General features: G+C 42.4%; 1 protein-coding gene across 25 annotated transcripts in view; it reads right to left on the bottom strand.

Moving 5' to 3' along the window:
* rims1a (regulating synaptic membrane exocytosis 1a) overlaps window positions 1-24119 on the bottom strand; it is an 857383-nt gene that overhangs the window by 119892 nt on the left and 713372 nt on the right. For 23 of the 25 annotated variants that reach the window (XR_015753101.1, XM_087979575.1, XM_087979613.1 and 20 more), the window contains one exon: window positions 7638-7879. The exons of 1 other annotated variant lie outside the window; for it this stretch is intronic. Coding sequence is in view for 22 of the 24 variants with exons in the window: in XM_087979575.1 (XP_087835701.1) it covers window positions 7638-7879 (242 nt within the window). In the remaining 2 variants the exon portion in view is untranslated. Of the gene's footprint in view, window positions 1-7143; window positions 7205-7637; window positions 7880-24119 lie in introns of all 25 variants that reach the window. One more of the 25 variants, XR_015753102.1, reaches the window with a different exon arrangement.

Here is a 24119-nt window from a genome sequence, read left to right as displayed (position 1 = left end):
TTAATGGTGTAACTATATAACAATGCCTGCAAGCTGAAGCTCAATTGGACTTCAAACAGGCAGTACAACTGGCTTTGTCATTGGAAAATACCACAAATGAGTCTAGTCCCATTTGCAAGCATTTGGCCCATTTACCTCCAAACCTTTCCTATTCATGTACCCATCCAGATGCCTTTTAAAATGTTGCAATTGTACCAGTCTCCACCACATCCTCTGCCAGTTCATTCCATACAGTCACCACTCTCTACGTGAAAAGTTGCCCCTTACGTCCCTTTTAAACCTTTCCCCCCAGAAACTTATGCCCTCTAGTTTTGGACTCCCCCACCCCAGGCAAAAAGCCTTGCCTATTTACCCTATCCATGCCCTTCGTGATGTTTTAAACCTTAATAGGATCACCCCTCAGCCTCCGATGCTCCAGGGAAAATCAGCTTCTCCCTATATTTCAAACCCTAGCAACATACTTGTAAACCTTTTCTGAATGCTTTCAAGTTTCACAACATCATTTCTATAGCAGAGAGACCAGAATTGCACTCAGTGTTCCAAAATTAGCCTAACCAATGTCCTGTACAGCCACAAAATGACCTCCTAACTCCTACTGCATAGGCTCACTCAGGACATATCCTGATCAGGGTGAAGTCCTAATTACATACCCAGAAGTTTTCCAAGAAGTTCTAGGAACTATCAGAGGAGCTAAGGCCATCTTGCACATTGACCAAAAAGCAATTCAGTGATTCTACAAGGCCTGCCCAGTGTCATTTGCCTTATGGACAAAAGTAAAAGTAGAAGTCAGAAGGTTGGAAAGTGAAGAAATCATCAACCCAGTCCAACTTGCTGAATGGGCAGCACCAGTTGTACCAATTTTGAAGCCCAATGTGTCAGTTTGCCTCTGTCAGAATTTTTAAAAAAAGATGAACCATTTCTTACAGCTGGATAAATACACAATTCCTCAGATAGAGGATTTATACACAAAGCTGGCTGAAGGTCTGTCCTTCATAGAGTTGGACATGAGCCACGCTTGTGGATTTGACATATAAGGATAGCTCCATACCTAATAGCCTGGCAGAAATAGCATTCCAAACTTCGAAGGCTAGATTGAAAAAGTAGCTCTCAGCTCTGCTAGATACCAAGCTGTCATGGTGCTTGTTTGATTCTAGGTCTGCACCACATGCAAGATTCCAGACCAGGTTAAGTCTGATCATCCCGGATCAATAGGGAGAGTAAAATGACATCAGGAACTCCAATGCCGGACCTAAGACTCCACCAAGCAAGAGAAACAATTTGAAACAGGAGATGAAGTTTAGTATAAAGATCACAGAAATGGCCAGGCATGGGTAAGAGGCTTGGTCAATGCGAAGTTAGGACCAGTGCGACAAGTGGCATGGGAGCAAAATGTGCCCTGCCTCTCGAAATCTTCAAAAATGCTGCCAGAACTTGTGTATTCAACCTCTCGTGACAGAAATGAAAAAAATAAACACAATTGTGGAGTGTAGGGAGGTGAGGAACATGGCATCAATTTCCAAGGAGGGTGCCTGTAAACAGGGAAGTGGCTTGAAGTGTGTATACTTCAATGCAAGAAGTATACGAAATAAGGTAGGTGAACTTGCAGCGTTGGTTGGTACCTGGGACTTCGATGTTGTGGCTATTACGGAGACATGGCTAGAACAGGGACAGGATTGGCTGTTGCAGGTTCCGGGATTTAAATGTTTTAGTAGGGTCAGAGGTGGGGGTAAAAGAGGGGGAGGTGTGGCATTGCTTGTCAAAGATAGTATTACAGCGGTGGAAAGGACAATGGATGAGGACTTGCCATCTGAGGTAGTTTGGGCTGAGGTTAGGAATAGGAAAGGTGAGGTCACCCTGTTAGGAGTTTTTTACAGGCCTCCTAATAGTCCTAGAATCATTGAAGAAAGGATTGGGAAGGTGATTCAGGAGATGAGTGACAGTAATAGGGTGGTTGTTATGGGGGACTTTAACTTTCCTGATATTGATTGGGAAAGCTATAGCTCAAGTTCGTTAGATGGGTCAATGCTTGTTCAATGTGTGCAGGAGAGTTTCCTGACACAATATGTAGACAGGCCAACAAGAGGTGAGGCCATACTGGATTTGGTTCTGGGTAACGAACCAGGCCAGGTGTTAGAATTAGAGGTAGGTGAGCACTTTGGGGATAGTGACCATAATTCGGTGATTTTTACACTCGTGATGGAGAGGGATAAGTGTGTACTACAGGGCAAGAATTATAGCTGGGGTAAGGGAAATTATGATGCGGTGAGGCATGACTTAGGATGTGTGGCTTGGAAAAGTAGACTCCAAGGCAAGAGTGTAAATGATAGGTGGAACTTGTTCAAGGGGCAACTATTGAGTGTCCTTGATAATTATGTACCTGTCAGGCAGGAAGGAAAGGGTCGTGCGAGGGAGCCGTGGTTTAATAAGGAATTGGAATCCCTTGTTAAATGGAAGAGGGCGGCCTATCTCAAGATGAGACGTGAAGGTTCAATTGGGGCGATTGAGAGTTATAGGGTAGCCAGGAAGGACCTGAAGAGAGAGCTAAAAGCAGCAAGGAGGGGACATGAAAAGTCCTTAGTCGATAGGATTAGGGAAAACCCTAAGGCTTTCTATAGGTATGTTAGGAATAAAAGAATGACTAGGGTAGGAATAGGTCCAGTCAAGGATAGTAGGGGGAAGTTGCGTGTGGAGGCGGAAGAGATTGGGGAGACACTGAATGAATACTTTTCTTCAGTATTTACTCAGGAACAGGGCATTGTTGTCGATGAGAATACTGAGTCACAAATAAGTAGAATGGATGGCTTTGAGGTATGTAGAGAAGAGGTGTTGGAAATCCTGGAAAAGGTGAAAATAGATAAGTCCCCTGGGCCTGATGGCATTTATCCTAGGATTCTCTGGGAAGCAAGGGAGGAGATTGCAGAGCCATTGGCCTTGATTTTTATGTCCTCTTTGTCTACAGGAGTAGTCCCAGAAGACTGGAGGATAGCAAATGTGGTTCCCTTGTTCAAAAAGGGGAGTAGGGATAGCCCTAGTAACTATAGGCCGGTGAGTCTCACTTCTGTTGTGGGCAAAGTCTTAGAGAGAATTGTAAGGGATAGGATTTATGCACATCTGGATAGGAATAATTTGATCAAGGATAGTCAGCATGGTTTTGTGAAGGGCAGGTCGTGCCTCACAAACCTTATTGAATTCTTTGAAAAGGTGACGAAGGAGGTTGATGAGGGGAAAGCGGTAGATGTGGTATATATGGATTTTAGTAAGGCGTTTGATAAGGTTCCCCATGGTAGGCTACTGCAGAAAATACGGAGATATGGCATTGAGGGTGAGTTGGAGGTTTGGATTAGGAATTGGCTGGATGGAAGAAGACAGAGGGTAGTAGTTGATGGCAAAGTTTCTTCATGGAGTGCCGTCACTAGCGGTGTTCCGCAAGGATCTGTTTTGGGACCATTGCTGTTTGTCATTTTTATAAATGACCTGGAAGAGGGGTTAGAAGGTTGGGTGAGCAAGTTTGCGGATGATACGAAAGTCGGAGGAGTTGTTGACAGTGAGGAAGCATGTGGCAGGTTACAGCAGGATATAGAGAAGCTGCAGAGCTGGGCAGAAAGGTGGCAGATGGAATTCAATGTAGCTAAGTGCGAGGTGATTCACTTTGGGAAGAATAACAAAAAGATGGGGTACTGGGCTAATGGTCGGATACTTGGTAGTGTGGATGAGCAGAGGGATCTTGGTGTCCATGTACACAGATCTCTGAAAGTTGCCACCCAGGTAAATAGTGCGGTGAGGAAGGCATATGGCGTACTGGCTTTTATTGGTAGAGGAATTGAGTTCCGGAGTCCTGAGGTCATGATGCAGTTGTATAAGACTCTGGTACGGCCGCATCTGGAATATTGTGTGCAGTTTTGGTCGCCATACTATAGGAAGGATGTGGAGGCATTGGAACGGGTGCAGAGGAGGTTTACCAGGATGTTGCCTGGTATGGAAGGAAAATCGTATGAGGAAAGACTGAGGCACTTGGGGCTGTTTTCACTAGAGAAAAGAAGGTTTAGGGGTGACTTGATTGAGGTGTACAAGATGATTAGGGGGTTAGATAGGGTCGACAGTATGAACCTTTTCCCGCGTATTGAGTCGGGTATTACAAGGGGGCATAGCTTTAAATTAAGGGAGGGTAGATATAGGACTGATGTTAGGGGTAGGTTCTTCACTCAGCGAGTCGTTAGTTCATGGAATGCCCTGCCAGTAACAGTGGTGGACTCTCCCTCTTTATGGGCATTTAAGAGGGCATTGGATAGGTATATGGAGGATAGTGGGTTAGTGTAGTTTAGGTGGGCTTGGATCGGCGCAACATCGAGGGCCCAAGGGCCTGTACTGCGCTGTATTCTTCTATGTTCTATGTTCTAATAAAAATTGACTAATCCCCAGGACCAGATGTTGAAGGAAATAAAGGAAAGCACTGCAGATGTTCTAACTGTGGTCTTTCAAAGTGCTGTTTCTTCAGTGGTTAGATTTAAATCAGTGCCATTCAGAATAATAAGAGTTGGCAACAAGAGAATTATAGATCAGTTCTCCTGACGTCTGTTGTCCAAAAATTACTGGACTCAAGAATTAAGGGTAGAGTAATAGAACACCTTGAATATTTTTAATTGACAGGGAGAGCTAGTATCTGTAAAATATACTACCATCAAATGAGGCTGGTTTGAGTTTTGAAGAGATGATGAAAGTTAGAGTTGGGGAACATTTCCAGGTGTTATTTATAATAGGTTTCCAAAAGGCATTTGATAATACCCTTCATAAAAGACCCTTGGCTAAAGGTGTAGCTCATGGAATTAAAGGGAAATTACTGACCTGATTTGGAAATTGGCTGAGGGCCAGGAAGTACAGAGTGGGGATAATGGGCAGATTATGTAACTAGCAGGATGTAAATGATGGCCTTCTATATTCAATGTTAAATTCTCAACTACGTATGAATGAACAAACACTGCAATGATAAAATATAAGCTTATGTAATGGAATTAGATGGCTTTCTGGTAAATCAAAGCCTGATTGACTCCTCATCCAATACATCTTTCCTAAGAAAAGGTACTCCTGGTGGGTAAATCTAGACCCAGAGGTAGGGGGGTGCAGTTGGAGGGTGTGTCTAAAAATTAGACAAAAGCATTTAAAACCTCACAGTATTGCATGTGTGGCCCAATGAGGACTTTGCACAGCTGTACCACAAAATGTATCTCCTCATATTCTAATTTGATAGCTATAAAGACAGCATTCCACTAGCTTTTGATTAGATTCTATCTCTTTTCATGATACTTTAAGGATCAGTAAACTGAAGCCCCCAAGACTTTTTGATCTCTTCTGTTTCTAGCTTCTCACAATTTCACAGATTGTTGAGCGAAATACAATAGATGCCAATTTTCTCAATGTGATTGTTGCTTTACAGCATCCAAAGCAGAAACACTTGCTTGAAGAGGATATTGAGGAGACCAAAATGGAGATTCTTTCAAAGCATACTTATTGAGTAAATGATAAGTGGGTCTCTGGTTGCATAAATGCTACCATTAACTTACATAAGAGAAACAATAACTAGATCTTGTTCAAATTACAGAATGTTTTGTTGTGCTCATTCCTGGCAAACATTCTACATAGTTTTCACCATAACTACACTTCAATGGCAATGAAGTTGTACCACAAAATGACTCCTTCATGACTTTTCAGTTTTCAAATCATAAATGTTGAGATACAACATTTATTTTGAAACAAATCCATTTTAGTATTAAATATGTAAGTAAAAAGAACAGTTCAAGGTCAAACCAAAGAAGTATTTATTAGAACCAGATAGGCTCACATTGTCAGATAACTTTTGTGTATAAAAGGTAAGAATTTAATTGAAACTGAATAACACAGACCAAGATGTGTGCCCTAGGGTAGATCCCTGCACTTTTTGAGTTACAGTACAAAAGGTGAAGTCACATAGTATCAGGAGTGAGCTCGCAAGATGGATACAGAGCTAGCTAGGTCATAGGATGGTAGCATTAGAAGGATGCTTCGGAGTAGAGGGTTGTGACTAGTAGTGTTCCATAATCAATGCTAGGACCTCTGTTGTTCGTGGTCTACATAAATGCTTTGGTGGAAAACACAGATGATCTAATCAGTAAGTTTATGGACAATAAGAAGATTGGTGGAGTTGCAGATAATGATGAAAATTGTCAGAGGATACAGCAGGATATAGATCAGTTGCAGAAAAATGACAGATGGAGTATAATCCATACAAATGTGAGGTGATGGATTTTGGAAGATCAAGTACAGATGGAAATTATACATTGAATGGCAAAACCCTTCAGGGCATTGGTATGCAGAGGGATCTGGGTGTGCAGATCGCTGAAGGTGGCAGCGCAGGTAGATAAGGTCGTTAAAAAAAGGGCCATGGCATGTTTAGCTTCATTGGAAGGGGCATTCAGTGGAAGGATAGGCAAGATATGCTGCAACTTTATAGAACTTTAGTTGGACCATACTTGGAATATTGCATACTATTCTGGTCATCACAATCAGAAGGATGTGAATGTTTTGGAGAGGGTATAGAAAACGTTTACCAAGACATTGTCTGGTATGGAGGATTTTAGCTATAATGTAAGTTTGAATAGCTTGGGTTTGTTTTCACTGGAACACGGGAAGTTGCAGTTGGGGTGGCACTGTGGCTCAGTGGTTAGCACTGCTGCCTCACAGCGCCAGGATCTCAGGTTCAATTCCTGCCTGGGGTGACTGTCTGTGTGGAGCTTGCACATTCTTCCCGTTTCCTCCCACAGTCCAAAGATGTGCAGGTTAGGTGAATTGGCCATGCTAAATTGCCCGTTGTGTGAGGTGCATTAGTCAGGGGTAAATGTAGGGGAATGGATCTGGGTGGGTTGCTCTTCGGAGGGTCGGTGCGGACTTCTTAGGCTGAAGGGCCTGTTTCCACACTGTAGGGAATCTAATCTAATCTCAATCCGATAGAAGCGTTTAAGGTTGTGAAATGGCATGGATAGAGTGGAAATTATGAGTTTTTTTCCCAGGGTGGAAGGGTCAATTACTAGGTGAACGCAGGTTCAAAGTAAGGAGAGGAAAGTTTAAAAGAGATGTGCAAGGCACGTTTTTCACACAAAAGGTGGTAATTACCTGGAATGCGCTGCCAGAGGTGGTGGTGGAAGCAGACACAATAACAGTTTTCAAAAAGCACCTGGACGAACACATGAATAGGAAGGAACAGATCCTGTAAGTGATGACAGTTTTAGTATCGAAGGGCAAAATGTGTCGATGCAGGCTTGGAGGACCAAATGGCCTGTTCTTGTACTGTATTGTTCTTAGTTCTAATTGCATCAGGTAATCAAATGAGAATTTACACAGTGGTTTTCACCTTGCCCTGCCCCAAAGATGACATTTGACGACCCTATTTCCATTTTACAAGTGGAGTGGTTCCGTTGTAAAGTTAATAGTCACTCTACACATATAACTCAGTATTCAGAAGGGGCCTTACTCAATATTTCATATAAACTCAACTGAAAGCAGGCATTCATTGTGTTATCAAAACGTGTATATAGGCGAATAAAACACTACAATTTGTAACAACACTTACAAGCTGGAAACAATGTAACCACAAACTTAAAACTCACCGGTCTGGCTGAGCTGAGATGTGCTCCTACTTCTCCTTGTCAATCCGACAATGGCCACCATTTTGGCACCCAAACTTGATCTTCGCTTCTTGCCCCCTGATCCTATTGTTCCCACAGCAGTATCCGACTGACTGCCATCATTATTTTCCAGACAATACATCTCCTCACTGACACTTGTGCTCTTCATAATATTTCGCCTGGATGTTCCCATTTGTCTGCTTTGCATTTTAGAGGTAAACGCACTTTATTTTCACAACCAATGCATCACGGAAAAACATGGAAAGGGAAGAAAACAGATTGAAAATAACTTGGTACAGTTTACTTTAAACGATAATCCTGCTGTTTGAGAATAAAAAGAAATTGCCAATGAAAAAAATTACCTCATAGTTCTATGAATCTTGATTTCTTCTGTGTCAGATTTTTTGAGATTTCTTACAAACAGAGAGCGATGGGACAGAGTTCTAACTGAACTAAAGTCTTGATTCAGAGTGTCATTAAATCTGCAGTACACCTAGTTGACAAATGAAAGGAATGCTGCTCATTCTGTCCTGAAGCCACACAGATGCGGCTGCATCTAGGTTTGATCCCAGGTTATACTGAGTGAGTTAGTTACTCTCAGTTTGTTAGGAGAGAGAGAGGAGGGCAGATGCTGGAGATCAGAGCCGAAGAGTGTGGTGCTGGAAAAGCATAGCCAGTCAGGCAGCATCCGAGGAGCAGGAAAATTGGCGTTTCGAGTATAAGCCCTTGATCAGGAATGAGGCTTGTGGCCGAAGGGGGCTGAGAGATAAGTGGGAGTCAGTGGGGCAGGGGAGAAGGTAGCTGGGATTGCAATAGGTAGATGAAGATGGGGGTGAAGGTGATAGATCAGAGAATAGGATGGAGTGGATAGGTGGGAAGGAAGGCAGACAGGTGGGACAGTTCAAGAGGTTGGTGCCAAGGTGGAAGGTTTTTATTGGTAGAGGAATTGAGTTCCGGAGTACTGAGGTCATGTTGCAGTTGTATAAGACTCTGGTGCGGCCACATCTGGAGTATTGTGTGCAGTTTTGGTCGCCATACTATAGGAAGGATGTGGAGGCACTGGAACGGGTGCAGAGGAGGTTAACCAGGATGTTGCCTGGTATGGTAGAAAGATCGTATGAGGAAAGGCTGAGGCACTTGGGGTTGTTTTCATTGGAGAAAAGAAGGTTTAGGGGTGACTTGATAGAGGTGTACAAGATGATAAGGGGTTTAGATAGGGTCGACAGTGAGAATCTTTTTCCACGTATGGAGTCAGCTATTACAAGGGGGCATAGCTTTAAATTAAGGGGGGGTAGGTATAGGACAGATGTTAGGGGTAGGTTCTTTACTCAGCGAGTCGTGAGTTCATGGAATGCCCTGCCAGTAGCAATGGTGGACTCTCCCTCATTATGGGCATTTAAGTGGGCATTGGATAGGCATATGGAGGATAGTGGGCTAATGTAGGTTAGGTGGGCTTGGATCGGCGCAACATCGAGGGCCGAAGGGCTGTATTCTTCTATGTTCTATGTTAGATCTGGGATAAGATGGGAGGGGGGGAAGGAAATGAGGAAATTGGTGAATTGCACATTGATCCCATGTGGTTGGAGGGTCCCAAATCGGCAGGAGTTCTTCCTCCAGGCATTATGTGGTTAGGGTTTGGCAGTGTAGGAGGTCCAGAACTTGCATGTCCTTGGCGGAGTGGGTGGGAGAGTTAAAGTGTTCGGCCACTGGGCAGTGGGATTGTTTACTCCATTGTCCCAGAGATGTTCTCTTAAACGTTCTTCAAGTCGACGTCCTCTCTCCACAAATAAAGGAGACCACATCGGGAGCAACAGACATAGTAGGTGACTTGTGTGAAATCTCTGTTGGATGTGTAAAATCATTTGGGGCCTTGGATGGAGGTGGGGGGGGGGAGGTGTGGGTGCCAGTTTTACATTTCTTGCAGTGGCAGGGAAAGGTGCCAGGAATGGAGGATAGTTGGTTGGGGGGACATGGACCCAACAAGGAATGTGGAAGGAATGCGTTCCGGAGAGAACATTCCCTCGGCGACTCCCTTGTTCGGTCCACGCCCCCCACCAACCATTTGACCAAAAATTAGTTCAATTTCTCATTGATTCCTTTTAAGATTCATCAGACTAGGCAATGTTCTCCATAAGCATTGAAACTAGAAATAAGGATGCAAAGCTGAATTGATGGAGCACTTGTAACATAAAGACAATTGCTGAATAGTGTGTGTTTCATTGGATTCACAGTATGATGTAATTTATCATGATTAAAAAAAAGAAACTCATGCCAATCTTGGAATCCACCTGGAGATCGTATTAGTGATTTAACTTCTTAAATTCACAAGAGGGGAAACCTTACATTGAATCATAATGTTTATTCCCTATCCAGGCAAGGCAAAGAATCAAAAATAAGGAACATCATAGAGTTGGGTAACTCTTGTATATCTTGCAATGCAGATATAGGTTTTGTTAAACATGTTCCCTGAGTTTCTCTAACTGGCACAGTCTGGTGCTAGAATAGGATATCCCACTCTGTAGCTTTGATCTAAAGAGAACGACCGAGTAGTTGTAGAATAATTAAACATAGAATGATGCTAATCAGACCATCATGTCTCTGCTGGTTCACAAAACCAACTCAGAGCACTCTCTATTCTTTCCTTTTTTTTTCTTTTAAAAGCAATATCAAACTCTCTTTTGAAAATTATTATTGAATTTCTTTCTATCACACTTTCAGGCAATTGATTCTAGATCAGACCTCAATGTGTACTACTGTCCTTTCTCACATTGTGTCTCTTCATTAATTAATTAACACAAATCTCTTTGTTGTATCACTCTGGACAGTTTCACATTCTTCGTCCAATCACAACAACTCATGATTTTTAACATCTTTCTTCAAATTTTTCAATAATATCTTTGTGCTAAGGAGAACAGTGCCTGTTTCTCCAGTCTCATGGCATACCTAAAGTCTCTCATGTCTGCAGCCATTAGACTAAACAGAATTTCAGATTTATAGAAAGGTGAGACTAACACATCAGCAATGATTTGAAAATGATGGTCCCCTACAATTAAATGCAAGAAATCTGAGCACTGAAATGCTGTTTTGATGCATAAATGTGAAGTTAAATGAAAAAGAAAGAGTTTCTGTTGAGATATTTCCCTAAAGTTTTGCTCCAAAAACACTTACACCACAAAAAGCTGAAAGTGCAAGCTTAACTTTGCAAATGGGAATGGATCTAACTGGGACCAGCAGTCCATGTCCTTAAACATCCAGATTGAGAATCAAACAAGACAGAAAAGGAAACAGAAGGAATACAAGTCAAATTTGATCTAGAAAAGAATTAAAGGGAGAAAGGTGTGATTAAGAGAAAGGTAGATTGACACTGAAAGAAAATGTAAGGAAGCAATTTTAAATTTTAAAAATCTCTGAGAACATGTATTTGTATGCAGGAGTGGGACACCAGACTTTCATTTCTTCCCCTGCTGAGACAAATAAGGTATTACAGGAACAGAAGGCTCATTATTCAAACTCATGGTAGACTATTAAATACCTGCTGGACTGAGTTGTGAATCATAATGACCCATTGTGAATACAGATTTTCACTGAAACTCTTGGGGTATTGACTGCACTGTACCGATTTTCCCTGAAACCAACATCTTAAATCATCCAATAATTTGTGATGACTTGCAATCTTGTATGCCTTCTTTACTGCAAAATCGTGCATGATCAACTTTGAATAATGACTTATTGATTGTAATCATCATTATTTACAAGTATATCATGAGCTATTCACCTATCATTGCAAACTGCTTTAAAAACTCTTGTATCAACCAAATAAAAAAAATAATATTTTCCACTGTCAGGTTTTCTCCATTAGTGCTTTCTCACTATTCCAGATGGCATCAATCGTACTGATTCTCCTTGACATTTCCTACATTCTCTGGAATTCCTGGAGCCTTCATTTGATTTTGAGGTTGACACAATGTGACGCTAGTTCAGCAAAACCTTCAACAGCTGCTTCAAATCTTCATAGACATTTTTACATAAGAACATAGAATGCTACAGGCCATTCGGCTCTTGATGTTGCGCCGACTTGTGAAATTAATCTGATGCCCATCTAACCTACACCGTGCCACTCTTATCCATATATATGTCCAATGCCCATTTAAATGTCCTTAACTTCGGCAAGTCTACTACGTTTGCAGGCAGGCCATTCCACGCCTCTACTAAAGAAACTACTCCCGATATCTGTCCTAAATCTATCACCTCTCAATTTAAAGCTATGTCCCCACGTGTTAGCCTTCACTATCTGAGGAGAAAGGCTTTTACTGTCCACCCTATCGAACCCTCTGGTTATCTTATATGTCTCGATTAAGTCAAGTCTCAAACTTCTTCTCTCCGACAAAAACAGCTTCAGTTCCCTCAGCCTTTCCTTGTAAGACCTTCCTTCCATACCAGGCAATGTCCTGGAAAATCTCCTCTGAGCCCTTTCCAAAGCTTTCACATCCTTCCTGTAATTAAGTTAGATTAGATTAGATTCCTTACAGTGTGGAAACAGGCCCTTCAGCCCAACCAGTCCACACCGACCCTCCAAAGAGTAACTCACCCAGACCCATTTCCCTCTGACTAATGCACCTAACACTATGGGTAATTTAGGATAGCCAATTCACTTGACGTGCACATGTTTGGACTGTGGGAGGAAACCGGAGCACCTGGAGGAAACCCACGCAGATACAGGGAGATTGTGCAAACTCCACACAGACAGTTGCACGAGGCTGGAATTGAACCTGGGACACTGGCGCTGTGAGGCAGCAGTGCTAACCACTGAGCTACCATGCTGCCCTAAATGTGTTGACCAGAACTGTACGCAATATTCCAGGTGCGGACGTACTAGTGTCTTGTACAGCTGAAGCATGACCTCGTGGTTCCGAAACTCAATCCCCTTACCAATAAGTGACAACACATTGTACGCTTTCTGAACAACCCTATCAACCTGGGTAGCAACTTTCAGGGATTTATGCACCTGGACACAGAGATCTCTCTGTTCATCTACACTGCCAAAAGCTTTACCATTCACCCATTACTCTGCAATATTGCTACTTCTTCTGAAGTGAACTATCTCACACTTTTCCACATTAAACTCCATTTGCCACTTCTCAGCCCAGCTCTGCATCTTATCTATGTCCTCTGTAACCCACAACATCCTTCGGCACTATCCGCAATTCTACTGACCTTAGTGTCATTCGGAAATTTACTATCCCATCCTTCTATGCCCATATCCAGATCATGCATAAAAATGGCAAACAGCAGTGGCCCAAAACAGATCCTTGCAGCACAACACTGGTAACTGAGCCCCAGGATGAACGTTTTCATCAATCACCACACTCTGCCTTCTTTCAGCTAGCCAATTTCTGATCCAAACCGCTAAATCACCTTCAATCCCGAAACTCCATATTTTGTGCAATAGCTTACCATGTGGAACCTTATCAAACACCTTACTGAAATCCACATATGCCACATTAACCGCTTTACCTTCATCCACTTGTTTTGTCACCTTCTTGAAGAACTCAATAAGATTAGTGAGGCATGACCTACCCTTCACAAAACCATGTTGACTATCTCTAATCAACGTACTCCTTTCCAGATGATTGTAAATCCTATCTCTTATAACCTTTTCCAACATCTTACCCACAATCAAAGTAAGGCTCACTGGCCTCTAATTACCAGGGTTGTTCTGACTCCCCTTCATAAACAAGGGAACAACATTTGCTATTCTCCAGTCTTCTGACACTATTCCTTTCGACAATAATGACAAAGGTCATAGCCAGAGACTCCACAATCTCCTCCCTGGCTTCCCAGAGAATCTGAGGACACATCCCATCCGGACCAGTGCTCTTATCTATTTTCAGATCTTCCAAAATTGCTAAAACCTCCTCTTTTCAACTGCAATCCCATCTAATCTTATATTTCTGCATTCTCTCTAATATTGCCCTTTTTCAATGTGGATACTGACAAAAAATATTCATTAAGGGCTTCCCCATGTCCTCAGATTCCACACACAACTTCCCACTACTATCTTTAATTAGCCCTAATCTTACCCTAGTCATTCTTTTATTCCTGATATATTTACAGAAGGCCTTAGGGTTTTCCTTGATCCTGTCTGCCAACATAATTTCATGTCCCCTCCTAGCTCTACTTAGTCCTCTCTTTAGATCTTTTCTGGCTAACTTATAACTGTCAAGCACCCTAACTGAGCCTTCATGCCTCATCCTCACATAGGCCTTCTTCTTCCTCTTGCCAAGAGCTTCACCTTCTTCAGTAAACCATGGCTCCCTCTCTCGATTTGCCTGACAGGTATATACTCATCAATATACTCACCAAGAAATATTTTAAACCACTCACAGAGCATTATCAACATATTTGGAAAAGGCAGCGGCTTTGCAGCAATGTCACTGGACAGATAATTTTCAAAACTTGAGGGACCATGGATTCAAATACCTCCACAATCAATCATGAAATTTTAATTCAATGAATAAATCTGGAATTAAAAGCTAGTATACAGCTGACCTTAACATGATTGTCATTTATCATTAAAACCCATCTGCTTCAAGGAAGGAAATCTTCTGTCCTTATTTGGTCTGGCCTACATGCAATCCAGACCCAGTAATGTGGCTGACTTTTAACTGTCCTCTGAACGGGGTGGGCAAGACACTCAGTTGTAACAATCACTTGAAATGAAAAAAAGAATGGAAACTGGATAAATCACCTACTATCGATCAAGGCACTTGAAATAACAATGATAAAAACAGCTCCTCCTCACTAACATCCAGAGAGAAGTGACAAAATTGGGAAAGCTGTTTCATAGACCAGTCAAGCAGCAGTCTGACATAGTCATTCTCATAGAATAATATCTTACACATAATGTCTCAGCATCACCAACACCATGCCTGGATATGTCTTATCCAACCAGCACGAAAGGGTATACAGTTGGAAGGAAATTGCTGTGGGAGTTGTCAACATTGTCTTCAGATCTTGTGAGGTCCCAGCGCATCAGAACAAACATGAGCAAGGAAGCCTTCTGCTGATTAACGATTATCGTAAGGTCAGATATTATTGATGATTGCACCTAGAGCTATCCATGTCAAGTACAGTAAGACTTGGACAACATCTAGATATGGGCGGACAAATGGCAAGTAACATTTCCACCCCTTAAATGCCAGGCAATGACTTTTCGGACTGGAGGTCTGTGACCAACGGTGTGCCACAAGGATCAGTGCTGGGTACACATTTTTTTGTCATTTATATAAATGATTTGGAATTGAATGTAGGAGTTATGGTTAGTAAGTTTGCTGATGACACCAACATTTTCAGTGTGGTGGACATAGAAACATGGTGCAGCAGTAGGTCATTTGACCCTTTGATCCTATACCACCATTCAATATGATCATGGCTGATCATGCAATCACAGGATCCCATTCCCATGTTCTCTCCATATTACTTGATCCCTTTAGCTACAAGGGTCACATCCAACTCTCACTTGAATATATCCAACAAACTGCCCCCAACAGCTTCCTGTAGAAGAGAATTTCACAGGTTCACAACTCTGAGAGAAGAAATTCTTCCTCATCTCAGTACTGAATGGCTTAGTCTGAATTCTTCAACTGCGATTTCGGTGCTGGACTTTCCCAACATCAGGAATATTCTTCCAGCATCCAGTCCCATCAGGAGTTTATATGTTTTGACGAGATCCCCCTCATTCTTCTAAATTCCAAGTCCAGTGAAAACAAGTCCAGTTGATCCAGTTTTCTTCATATTATCAGTCCTGCCATCCTGGAATCAGTCTAGTGAACCTTTGCTGGACTCTCTCAATGGCAAGAATGTCCTCCCGTACAATAGGAGACCAAAATTGCACACAACACTCAAGCTGGGGCATCACTAAGGTCCTGCATATCTGCAGCAAGATATCCTTATTCTGATACTCCAACTCTCTCACCATGAAGGTCAGCATGTCATAAGATTTCCTCACTGCCTGCTGTACTTGCATGCCAACCTTCAGTAATTGTTCCATCATGACACCCAGGTCTTGTTGCACCTCACCTTTTCCTAAACTGCCACAATTCAGATAATAATCTGCCTTCAAGTTTTTGGCACTAAAGTCGATTTATCCACATTATATTGAATTTGCCAAGTATTTGTCCACTCAGCCAATTTGTCCATGTCACCCTGCAGCCTCTTAGCAGCCTCCTCACAGCACACTCTGCCACCCAGCTTAGTGTCATCTGCAAATTCAATTCCTTCGTCCAATGTGAACAGCGGGGGTGTAGGATTTAACCCTACAACACCCCATTCATCACTGCCTGACACCCTGAAAAGTACCTGTTTCTTCCAACTCTCTGCTTCTTGTCTGCCAACCAGTTCAGTATCCCCATCAACACATTACCTCCAATACCGTGAGTGTGGTGCTGGAAAAGCACAACAGGTCAGGCAGCATCCGAGGAGCAGGAGAATCAATGTTTCAGGCATAAGCCCATCATCAGGGATCATCAGGATTCTGTCACCATTTTCTAAATGCTTATTATATCCTTAATAATTGACTCCAGCATTTTCCCCACCACAGATGCCAGGTTAACTGGTCAATAATTCCCCATACTCTCTCTCCCGCTTTTTTTAAGGAGTCAGGTTTCCTTAGCTTCCCTCCAGCCCATTGGAACTTTTCCACAGTCTACAGAATGCTGAGAAAATGATCACCAATACATCTGCTATTTCTATGGCCACTTACATGGATTACATCTCTTCTCCACCACATCTCCTTTAGTAAAGCATCCAGTGCAGCATCTACTGCAGATTGTTCTTCAAGCTAAATTCACTTACCTACCACTTTTATAACCTGCTTCAGCCAGGTAGGTTATCTGCGCTGCAGATCAGCTTTAAGTAGTTCTATATTCCCAGGATTTTGTGAACCCTCTCCAAGGGAGTAGCTACTCAATAGCACAGCGATCGCTGTGAACATTCAAGCAATGTGATGGTTGCTTGCTACTTACATTGGTACTTACTCAGGGGATGAAATAGCCTATGGCATTATTGCAAGGCTATTATCCCAAAGAGCCAGTAATGTTGTGGGGACGCATGCCTGAATTCCACCATTGCAGATGGTGAAATTTGAATTGAATAAGAAAAATGTGCAACTCAGAGTCTAATGATGACTGTGAAACCATTGCCAAGTGCCAAAAACCCATCTGGCTCACTAATGCCCTTTAGGGAAGGAAACTACCATCCTTACCTAGTCTGACCTTTATGTGACTCCAGGTCTATAACAATGTGATTGACTCTTAACTAACCTCCAGGTAATTAATGATGGGCAATAAATGTTGACCTAGCCAGCGATGCCCATATCCCCTGAACGAATAAAAATAAAATGACCAATGTATTTAGATGAGAGATGGAGAATTGCTTAAAATGTGAAGCTTTTTCAATTGTCTAAACAAATCAGGGTTAATTATCACATTATTAAATACATTAAAACAGGATTTGTAATTACCATTAAAAGAATCAAAGTGAGCACAAATATTAAATATTGACCTTTTGCTTAGAAAGAATGATAGAAACATGACACTGAAAAAATGACATTCACTTTCTTTATAACAGGAATTTCACTCATTGCGACAAATTCAATAGACTCATGCTGCAGATGAGTATCGACCATCTACAGAATTTCCTTGCATGGTACTTGGACCAGTTACAAAATGAATCACAACTTTTATCTTCCAAAATTGGTGATTTGCATCTCCTTTTTCTACAGCTTTGGCATCTGCTACAGTAAATGTCATTAATATTGACAAGGTACTGACAATTTACCTAATTCTCAATGTGTAAGCCCAGACCATTTCTTCAGTAAGCTATTCAACAAAGAAAGCTGTAAGCAACAGGACAACGCCCACGCTTTTACAATGTCCACAGAAATACAGTCTCCATCAGAGGTCATTGTCATTAACACATCGGTCCAAATGCTAGTGCTTCTAAATAAACCTGTTGAACTATAACCTGGTGTCGTGTGATTTTTAACTTAAGTCCAACACTGGCATCTCAAAATCATGACAATTCAGATAATAATCTGCCTTCCTGTTTTTGACACCAAAGTGGATAAAATCTCATTTATCTGCTTTAAATTGCACTTGCAAGTATCTGTGCACTCAGCCAGCTTGTCCAAGTCATTCTGCAGCCTTTTAGCATCCTCCTCTCAGCATATCCACCTCAGGTTATAACAAAAGGAGCTTTTGAATGGTCCAATTATCCAGCCCTCAGGTTTTAACTTTCCTTGGAAACACTGATAACCAAATAGTAATAAGGACTGAGAATCCTGGCTGAGTTTTCTTTCCTCCAGTTGACATGCGTTAACTTTTTTTCTAATAAAAGTAGGAGCTGCTTTCTCAGCTTTGAGCAAGAATTGAATTGAGGTCTTTCATTCCACACAATTTGGGACAATACAAGCAGCAGCACCTTTCTCTGGAGTTCTCCACACTAGATATCAATATTCCAGTGCAAAATAATAGGAAACCCTAGGCTCCTACCAGAAATTAGAAGTGTGTCATTTTTGGCAGATTTCATGGAGGGTTTCTCTTCATAAAGTTGAAACTTTATTGCTGGAACAGCACAGCAGGTCAGGCAGCATCCAGGGAACAGGAGATTCGACGTTTCGGGCACAGGCCCTTCTTCAGGAATGAGCAGAGAGTGTTCAGCAGGAGAAGATAAAAGGTAGGGAGGAGGGACTTGGAGGAGGGGCGTTGGAAATGTGATAGGTGGAAAGAGGTCAAGGTGAGGGTATAGGTCGGAGTAGGATGGAGGCGGAGAGGTCAAGAAGAAGACTGCAGGTCAGGAAGGCGGTGCCGGGCTGGAGGGATCCGGCTGAGACAAGGTGGGGGGAGGGGGGATGAAGAAACTGGTGAAGTCCAAGTTCATCCCCTGCGGTTGGAGGGTTCCCAGTCGGAAGATAAGACGCTCCTCCTCCGACCGTCGGGTTGTTGTGGTTTGGCGGTGGATGAGTCCAATGACCTGCATATCCTCGGTGGAGTGGGAGGGGGAGTTGAAATGCTGTGCTACAGGTTGGTTGGGTTGGTTCGTCCGGGTGGCCCAGAGGTGCTCTCTGAATCGCTCCGCAAGTAGGCGGCCTGTTTCCCCAATATAGAGGAGGCCACACCGGCTGCAGCGGATGCAGTAGATGATGTGGGTGGAGGTGCAGGTGAATCTGTGGCGGATATGGAAGTTTCCTTTGGGGCCTTGGAGAGAAGTGAGGGGGGAGGTGTGGGCGCAAGTGTTGAGTCCAAGTCCAACCGCAGGGGATGAACTTGGACTCATCCACCGCCAAACCACAACAACCCGACGGTCGGAGGAGGAGCGTCTTATCTTCCGACTGGGAACCCTCCAACCGCAGGGGATGAACTTGGACTCATCCACCGCCAAACCACAACAACCCGACGGTCGGAGGAGGAGCGTCTTATCTTCCGACTGGGAACCCTCCAACCGCAGGGGATGAACTTGGACTTCACCAGTTTCTTCATCCCCCCTCCCCCCACCTTGTCTCAGCCGGATCCCTCCAGCCCGGCACCGCCTTCCTGACCTGCAGTCTTCTTCTTGACCTCTCCGCCTCCATCCTACTCCGACCTATCACCCTCACCTTGACCTCTTTCCACCTATCACATTTCCAACGCCCCTCCTCCAAGTCCCTCCTCCCTACCTTTTATCTTCTCCTGCTGAACACTCTCTGCTCATTCCTGAAGAAGGGCCTGTGCCCGAAACGTCGAATCTCCTGTTCCCTGGATGCTGCCTGACCTGCTGTGCTGTTCCAGCAATAAAGTTTCAACTTTGATCTCCAGCATCTGCAGACCTCACTTTCTCCTCGAAGATTTCTCTTCATAAACCCTAGTGAGTTTTCAATGCCCTATGACACAGATGGACAAGAGGTAACAGTCGCAGTATGTCAGTGCTGCTAGAGGCCAAAGTCACCCACAGTGATCAACTTAGTGACTTTAGATTGGAGTTGAGGAGCTTGAGTCTGAGCTGTAGACATTGTATTGTATTAGGAGAAAGTGAGGTCTGCAGATGCTGGAGATCAGAGCTGGAAATGTGTTGCTGGAAAAGCGCAGCAGGTCAGGCAGCATCCAGGGAACAGGAGAATCGACGTTTCGGGCATAAGCCCTTCTTCAGGAATGGTGTAGAGGGAGGAAGAGAAGGGCTTATCCCGAAGAAGAGCTTATGCCCGAAACGTCGATTCTCCTGTTCCCTGGATGCTGCCTGACCCATTGTATTGCATTAGTCAGAGGAAAGATTACCTGGGCACTTTGTTCCAAGAGGCAGGCAAACCCCTTAGGTTAGGCAATTCAAACTTATAATGAATTGGTATAGGACGCTGGTTAGGCCCATATCTGGACTATTGCACACAGTTCTGAGTACCACAATTTAGGAATGATTTGGAGATGCCGGTGTTGGACTGGGGTGTACAAAGTTAAAAATCACACAACACCAGGTTATAGTCCAACAGGTTTAATTGGAAACACACTAGCTTTCGGAGTGACGCTCACCTGATTGGACCTGTTGGACTATAATTAAACCTGTTGGACTATAACCTGCTGTTGTGTGATTTTTAACAATTTAGGAAGAATGTAAACAAACTGGAATGTGTGAATGAAACCATGCACCTGAACTCTAAGATCATAAATTTCTATGATGTCCCCCCTCATTCTTCTAAATTCCAGTGAATACAATCGATTCAGTCTTTCTTTATTTTATCAGGACTGCCATCCAGGCAATCAACCTGGTGAAAACTTCCCTGGACTCCCTTAACACGAAGAATGTCCTTCCTCAGACTGGGACAGCACAACTGCACACATACACAAGGTGTGGCCTTATCAAGGCCCTGTGTAACTGCAGCAAGACGTCCCTATTCTGTACTCAAATCCCCTCGCTGTGAAGAACAGCAAGCCATTAGCTTTCCTCATTGCCTGCTGCACCCGCATGCTCACCTTCTGACTATTCTATCATGGCACCCAGGTCTCATTGCACATCACCTATTCCTAAATTGCCACAATTCAGATAATAATCTGCTTTCCTGTTTCCTTTCTTCCTGGTAGTGGAAACTGAATAAAGATTTGTGCACCATGTGTCTTTCATTGTGTCTCACACCTATACACACACAACATGGGTGCTGGGGAAAAAATAAGCACTACCGCAGTTAAGCGGTAGTGTAGGGGCAAAAGAAAGAGAAAAAAAAGAAAAAAAAAGAACAGGAGGGTCAGACATCAAATAAAAAGTAAAGAAAGGAAAAAAAAAATCTGCCTTCCTGTTTTTGATACCAAAACAGATAACCTCACACATTAAATTGGATTTGCAAGTGTCTGTGCACTCAGCCAGCTTGTCCAAGTTATGCTGCTCCTCCTCACAGCACACATTGCTATCCAGCTTAGTGTTGCCTGCAACACGTAGGATTAGATTCGTTTACTTCAATTAATAATGTGTTCACATACTCACATCAAAATAATTGACAAACACTGAAAACAAGGGTGAGGTGGTGGCATAGTGGCGTTAGACACTGAATGAGTAACTCAGACGATCAGACTAACACACTGAGAACATATGTTCAAAAATTTCCACAGCAGCCAGTGAAATTTAAACTCAATTACACTGAAGAAAATAGGGAATGGTAATCTAGTCTCAGCAATGGTGACTACGAAACTACAATGAATTATCGCTGATTTACAATATCTTTTAGGGAAAGAAATCTGGTTTGGCCCACAATCAATTCCAGACCACAGAAATGTGATTAACCTTTTACTGTCCTCTGAAATGGCCTAAGCAGACACTCAAATCAAGGACAATTAGGGATAGGTAATAAATGCCTTGACACCTACATCTCCTAAAATTAACAAACCTAGTTCAGTTGAATATCAATTTCAAATTAATTTTTCCATCCTCTTACTTGAATTTCTGTTTCAAATCCTTTATTGCCTACCTGTCTGTTCCATGACTCTATTAATTAATCAGCAATCTCTCCTCATTGTTTCAATCCCTAAACAAAAAAAGATTAGGACTTTCTAAGTTAGTGAGTGCAAGGTGTATTTGTTATGTTTCCAGACAGGCTAAAAAATTGCTTATCTGATGACACCTGTTGAAAACAAATTCTAATTAGCATTTCTTCAATTCATTCATGGAATGCAAATGCTGGCCGCTGGACTAACATTAATTACCATCCTTAATTACCACTAAGGTGGCGATATTGAGCCACCTTCTTCAAGTGCTGCAGTCCCTAGGGTGTAGGGACAATAAGAGTAATGTTACAGAAGGAGAGAACAAGGAATTCCAGGTGTTTGATACACAACATCAGATGCTTTTAACAAAAGATCGAAAGACATCACGAATGCTGGATATTCTTTGCAGTTCAGCCAGTATTTGTGGAAGGAAAGAATGTTAATGCTTGTGTTTCATCAGAGTTAGTAATTTGTCTTGACAGATACTGCCTGACCTGCTGAGTATCTTCAGTGCTTCTGTTTTTATTTTAGATTTCCAGGATCTGCAGCATTTATTTTTTGTCAAACTGCACTTCTGCTTAAAATAAAATTTACATTGAAAATATAATTAATATATTCACATCTTTTTGGTAGAAAATGGGTGAATTCTTTGCTTAGGCTGGGTGGATCCAGATCAGCAAGTGTGAAAACATGGTCCCATTGCATTCATTGGAACTACTGCACAAGATATTCTCCCTCACTGCTTCAACAGAGTTGGTGAAATAATACGAAAACATAACTTAGAACTTCCTACTTATTATTGGCACAGTGGTTAGCACTGCTGCCTCATAGCGCCAGAGACCCGGGTTCAATTCCCACCTCAGGCGACTCTCTGCGTGGAGTTTGCACCAGTTCCCTCCCAAAAATATGCAGGTTAGGTGAATTGGCCATGCTAAATTGCCCATAGTGTTAGGTGAAGGGGTAAATGTAGGGGAATGGGTCTGGGTGGGTTGCGCTTTGGCGGGTCGGTGTGGACTTGTTGGGCTGAAGGATCTGTTTCCACGCTGTAAGTAACCTAATATAATCTATTATATTTGTTTTTTTTTAAATCCTTCATTTTAATCAGTGTAAATGTAAAATGGAAGATTTTGTACAAGAAAAAATTCAAGTGGAGTAAAAAGGCCACAGGATTGGAACACGGGAGTGGGTCAACAACGTCACATAGCTGAATTAAGAGGCATGATGTTTGAATCTAACTTTACTCTGCCTCTAACATTGCTAAACCTAGTGCTGACACAAGTACCTGTACTAGAACATGATCCACATTTCAATGCTAAAAGCTTCTTTCTTAACAGAAAAACTGACCAAAATAAACAGATTAAATAAAGTGCCTTTAATTCACTTGAGACTTTTTCATGATGTATAACGGGAGAAAGCTCAAAATGTTAATCTGTGTAGGTGAGAAAAGCTAAAAGTTAACTAAAACAAATTCTGATTTTGATGCTGACAACTCGTCTGGAGGATCTCTTAAATGAGTTGAATTTCAAATGTGAACTGTGAATTAAAAGGCCCTCAGACTGCAATGGCAATGCATTGCAAAACTATAAAACTTGGCTATGGATTGTGCATTCCATTGCAAAGGCAAAATTGCAATGTAAACTACATTTAAACATGAAATTTCTCTACAATATTAGATGTGGAAAAGTGAATTTCCAAGTAACAGTGAAAAACAAGCCATTACAATTTTCTTTAAAACGTGGAATCATAGAATCCCTACATTGCAGAAAGAGGCCAATTGGTTCATTGTGTCGAAAGAGCATCTCACCCCCATTTATTCCTGTAACTCCGTATTTATCATGGTTAATCCATCTAGCTTGTACATTAGGTCAGGTGAATTGGCCATGTTAAATTGCCCATAGTGTTAGTCAGAGGGAAATGGGTCGGGGTGGTTTACTCTTCGGAGGGTTGATGTGGACTGGTTGGCCCAAAGGACCTGTTTCCACACTGTAGGGAATCTAATCTAATCCCTGGATGTTACTGGGCAATTCAACATGGCCAATCCACTTCATCCACACATCTCTGGAATTAGGAGGAAACCACAGCACCTGGCAGTACCAAGAAGGTGCAACTTCACGAAGACAGTCACCAAAGATTGGAATCAAACCCCAGTCCCTAGCACTGTGATGCAGCAGTGCTATCCATTGAGCCGTTTGCTACCTAAAAGTGAGTCTTAAAAAAAAATCACATTAATATACTTTGGGAATATCTCTGGAAAGATAATCTAAAACATGTTTGCTTGAAGGAAGACATTAACACTGTTTGAAAGGATACTTGCTGCATTTGGGAGATTTAGTTATATTTAGGAATAGTGTTCCCTAACGAATGGGTCAAAAATTCTGAATATCTTTTCAAAAACTCAGCTTTTAGCTCTATTCTGCACTCTCTCATTTCTGCACTTGCAGCGTGATTTGCTCAACTGGATTGT

Source organism: Chiloscyllium plagiosum, unplaced genomic scaffold (genome assembly GCF_037043375.1).
Source record: "Chiloscyllium plagiosum isolate Xiang-an unplaced genomic scaffold, Cpla_swu_hap1 HiC_scaffold_3, whole genome shotgun sequence".
Lineage (NCBI taxonomy): Eukaryota > Metazoa > Chordata > Chondrichthyes > Orectolobiformes > Hemiscylliidae > Chiloscyllium > Chiloscyllium plagiosum.
This window is presented reverse-complemented; position numbering and strand designations above follow the sequence as displayed.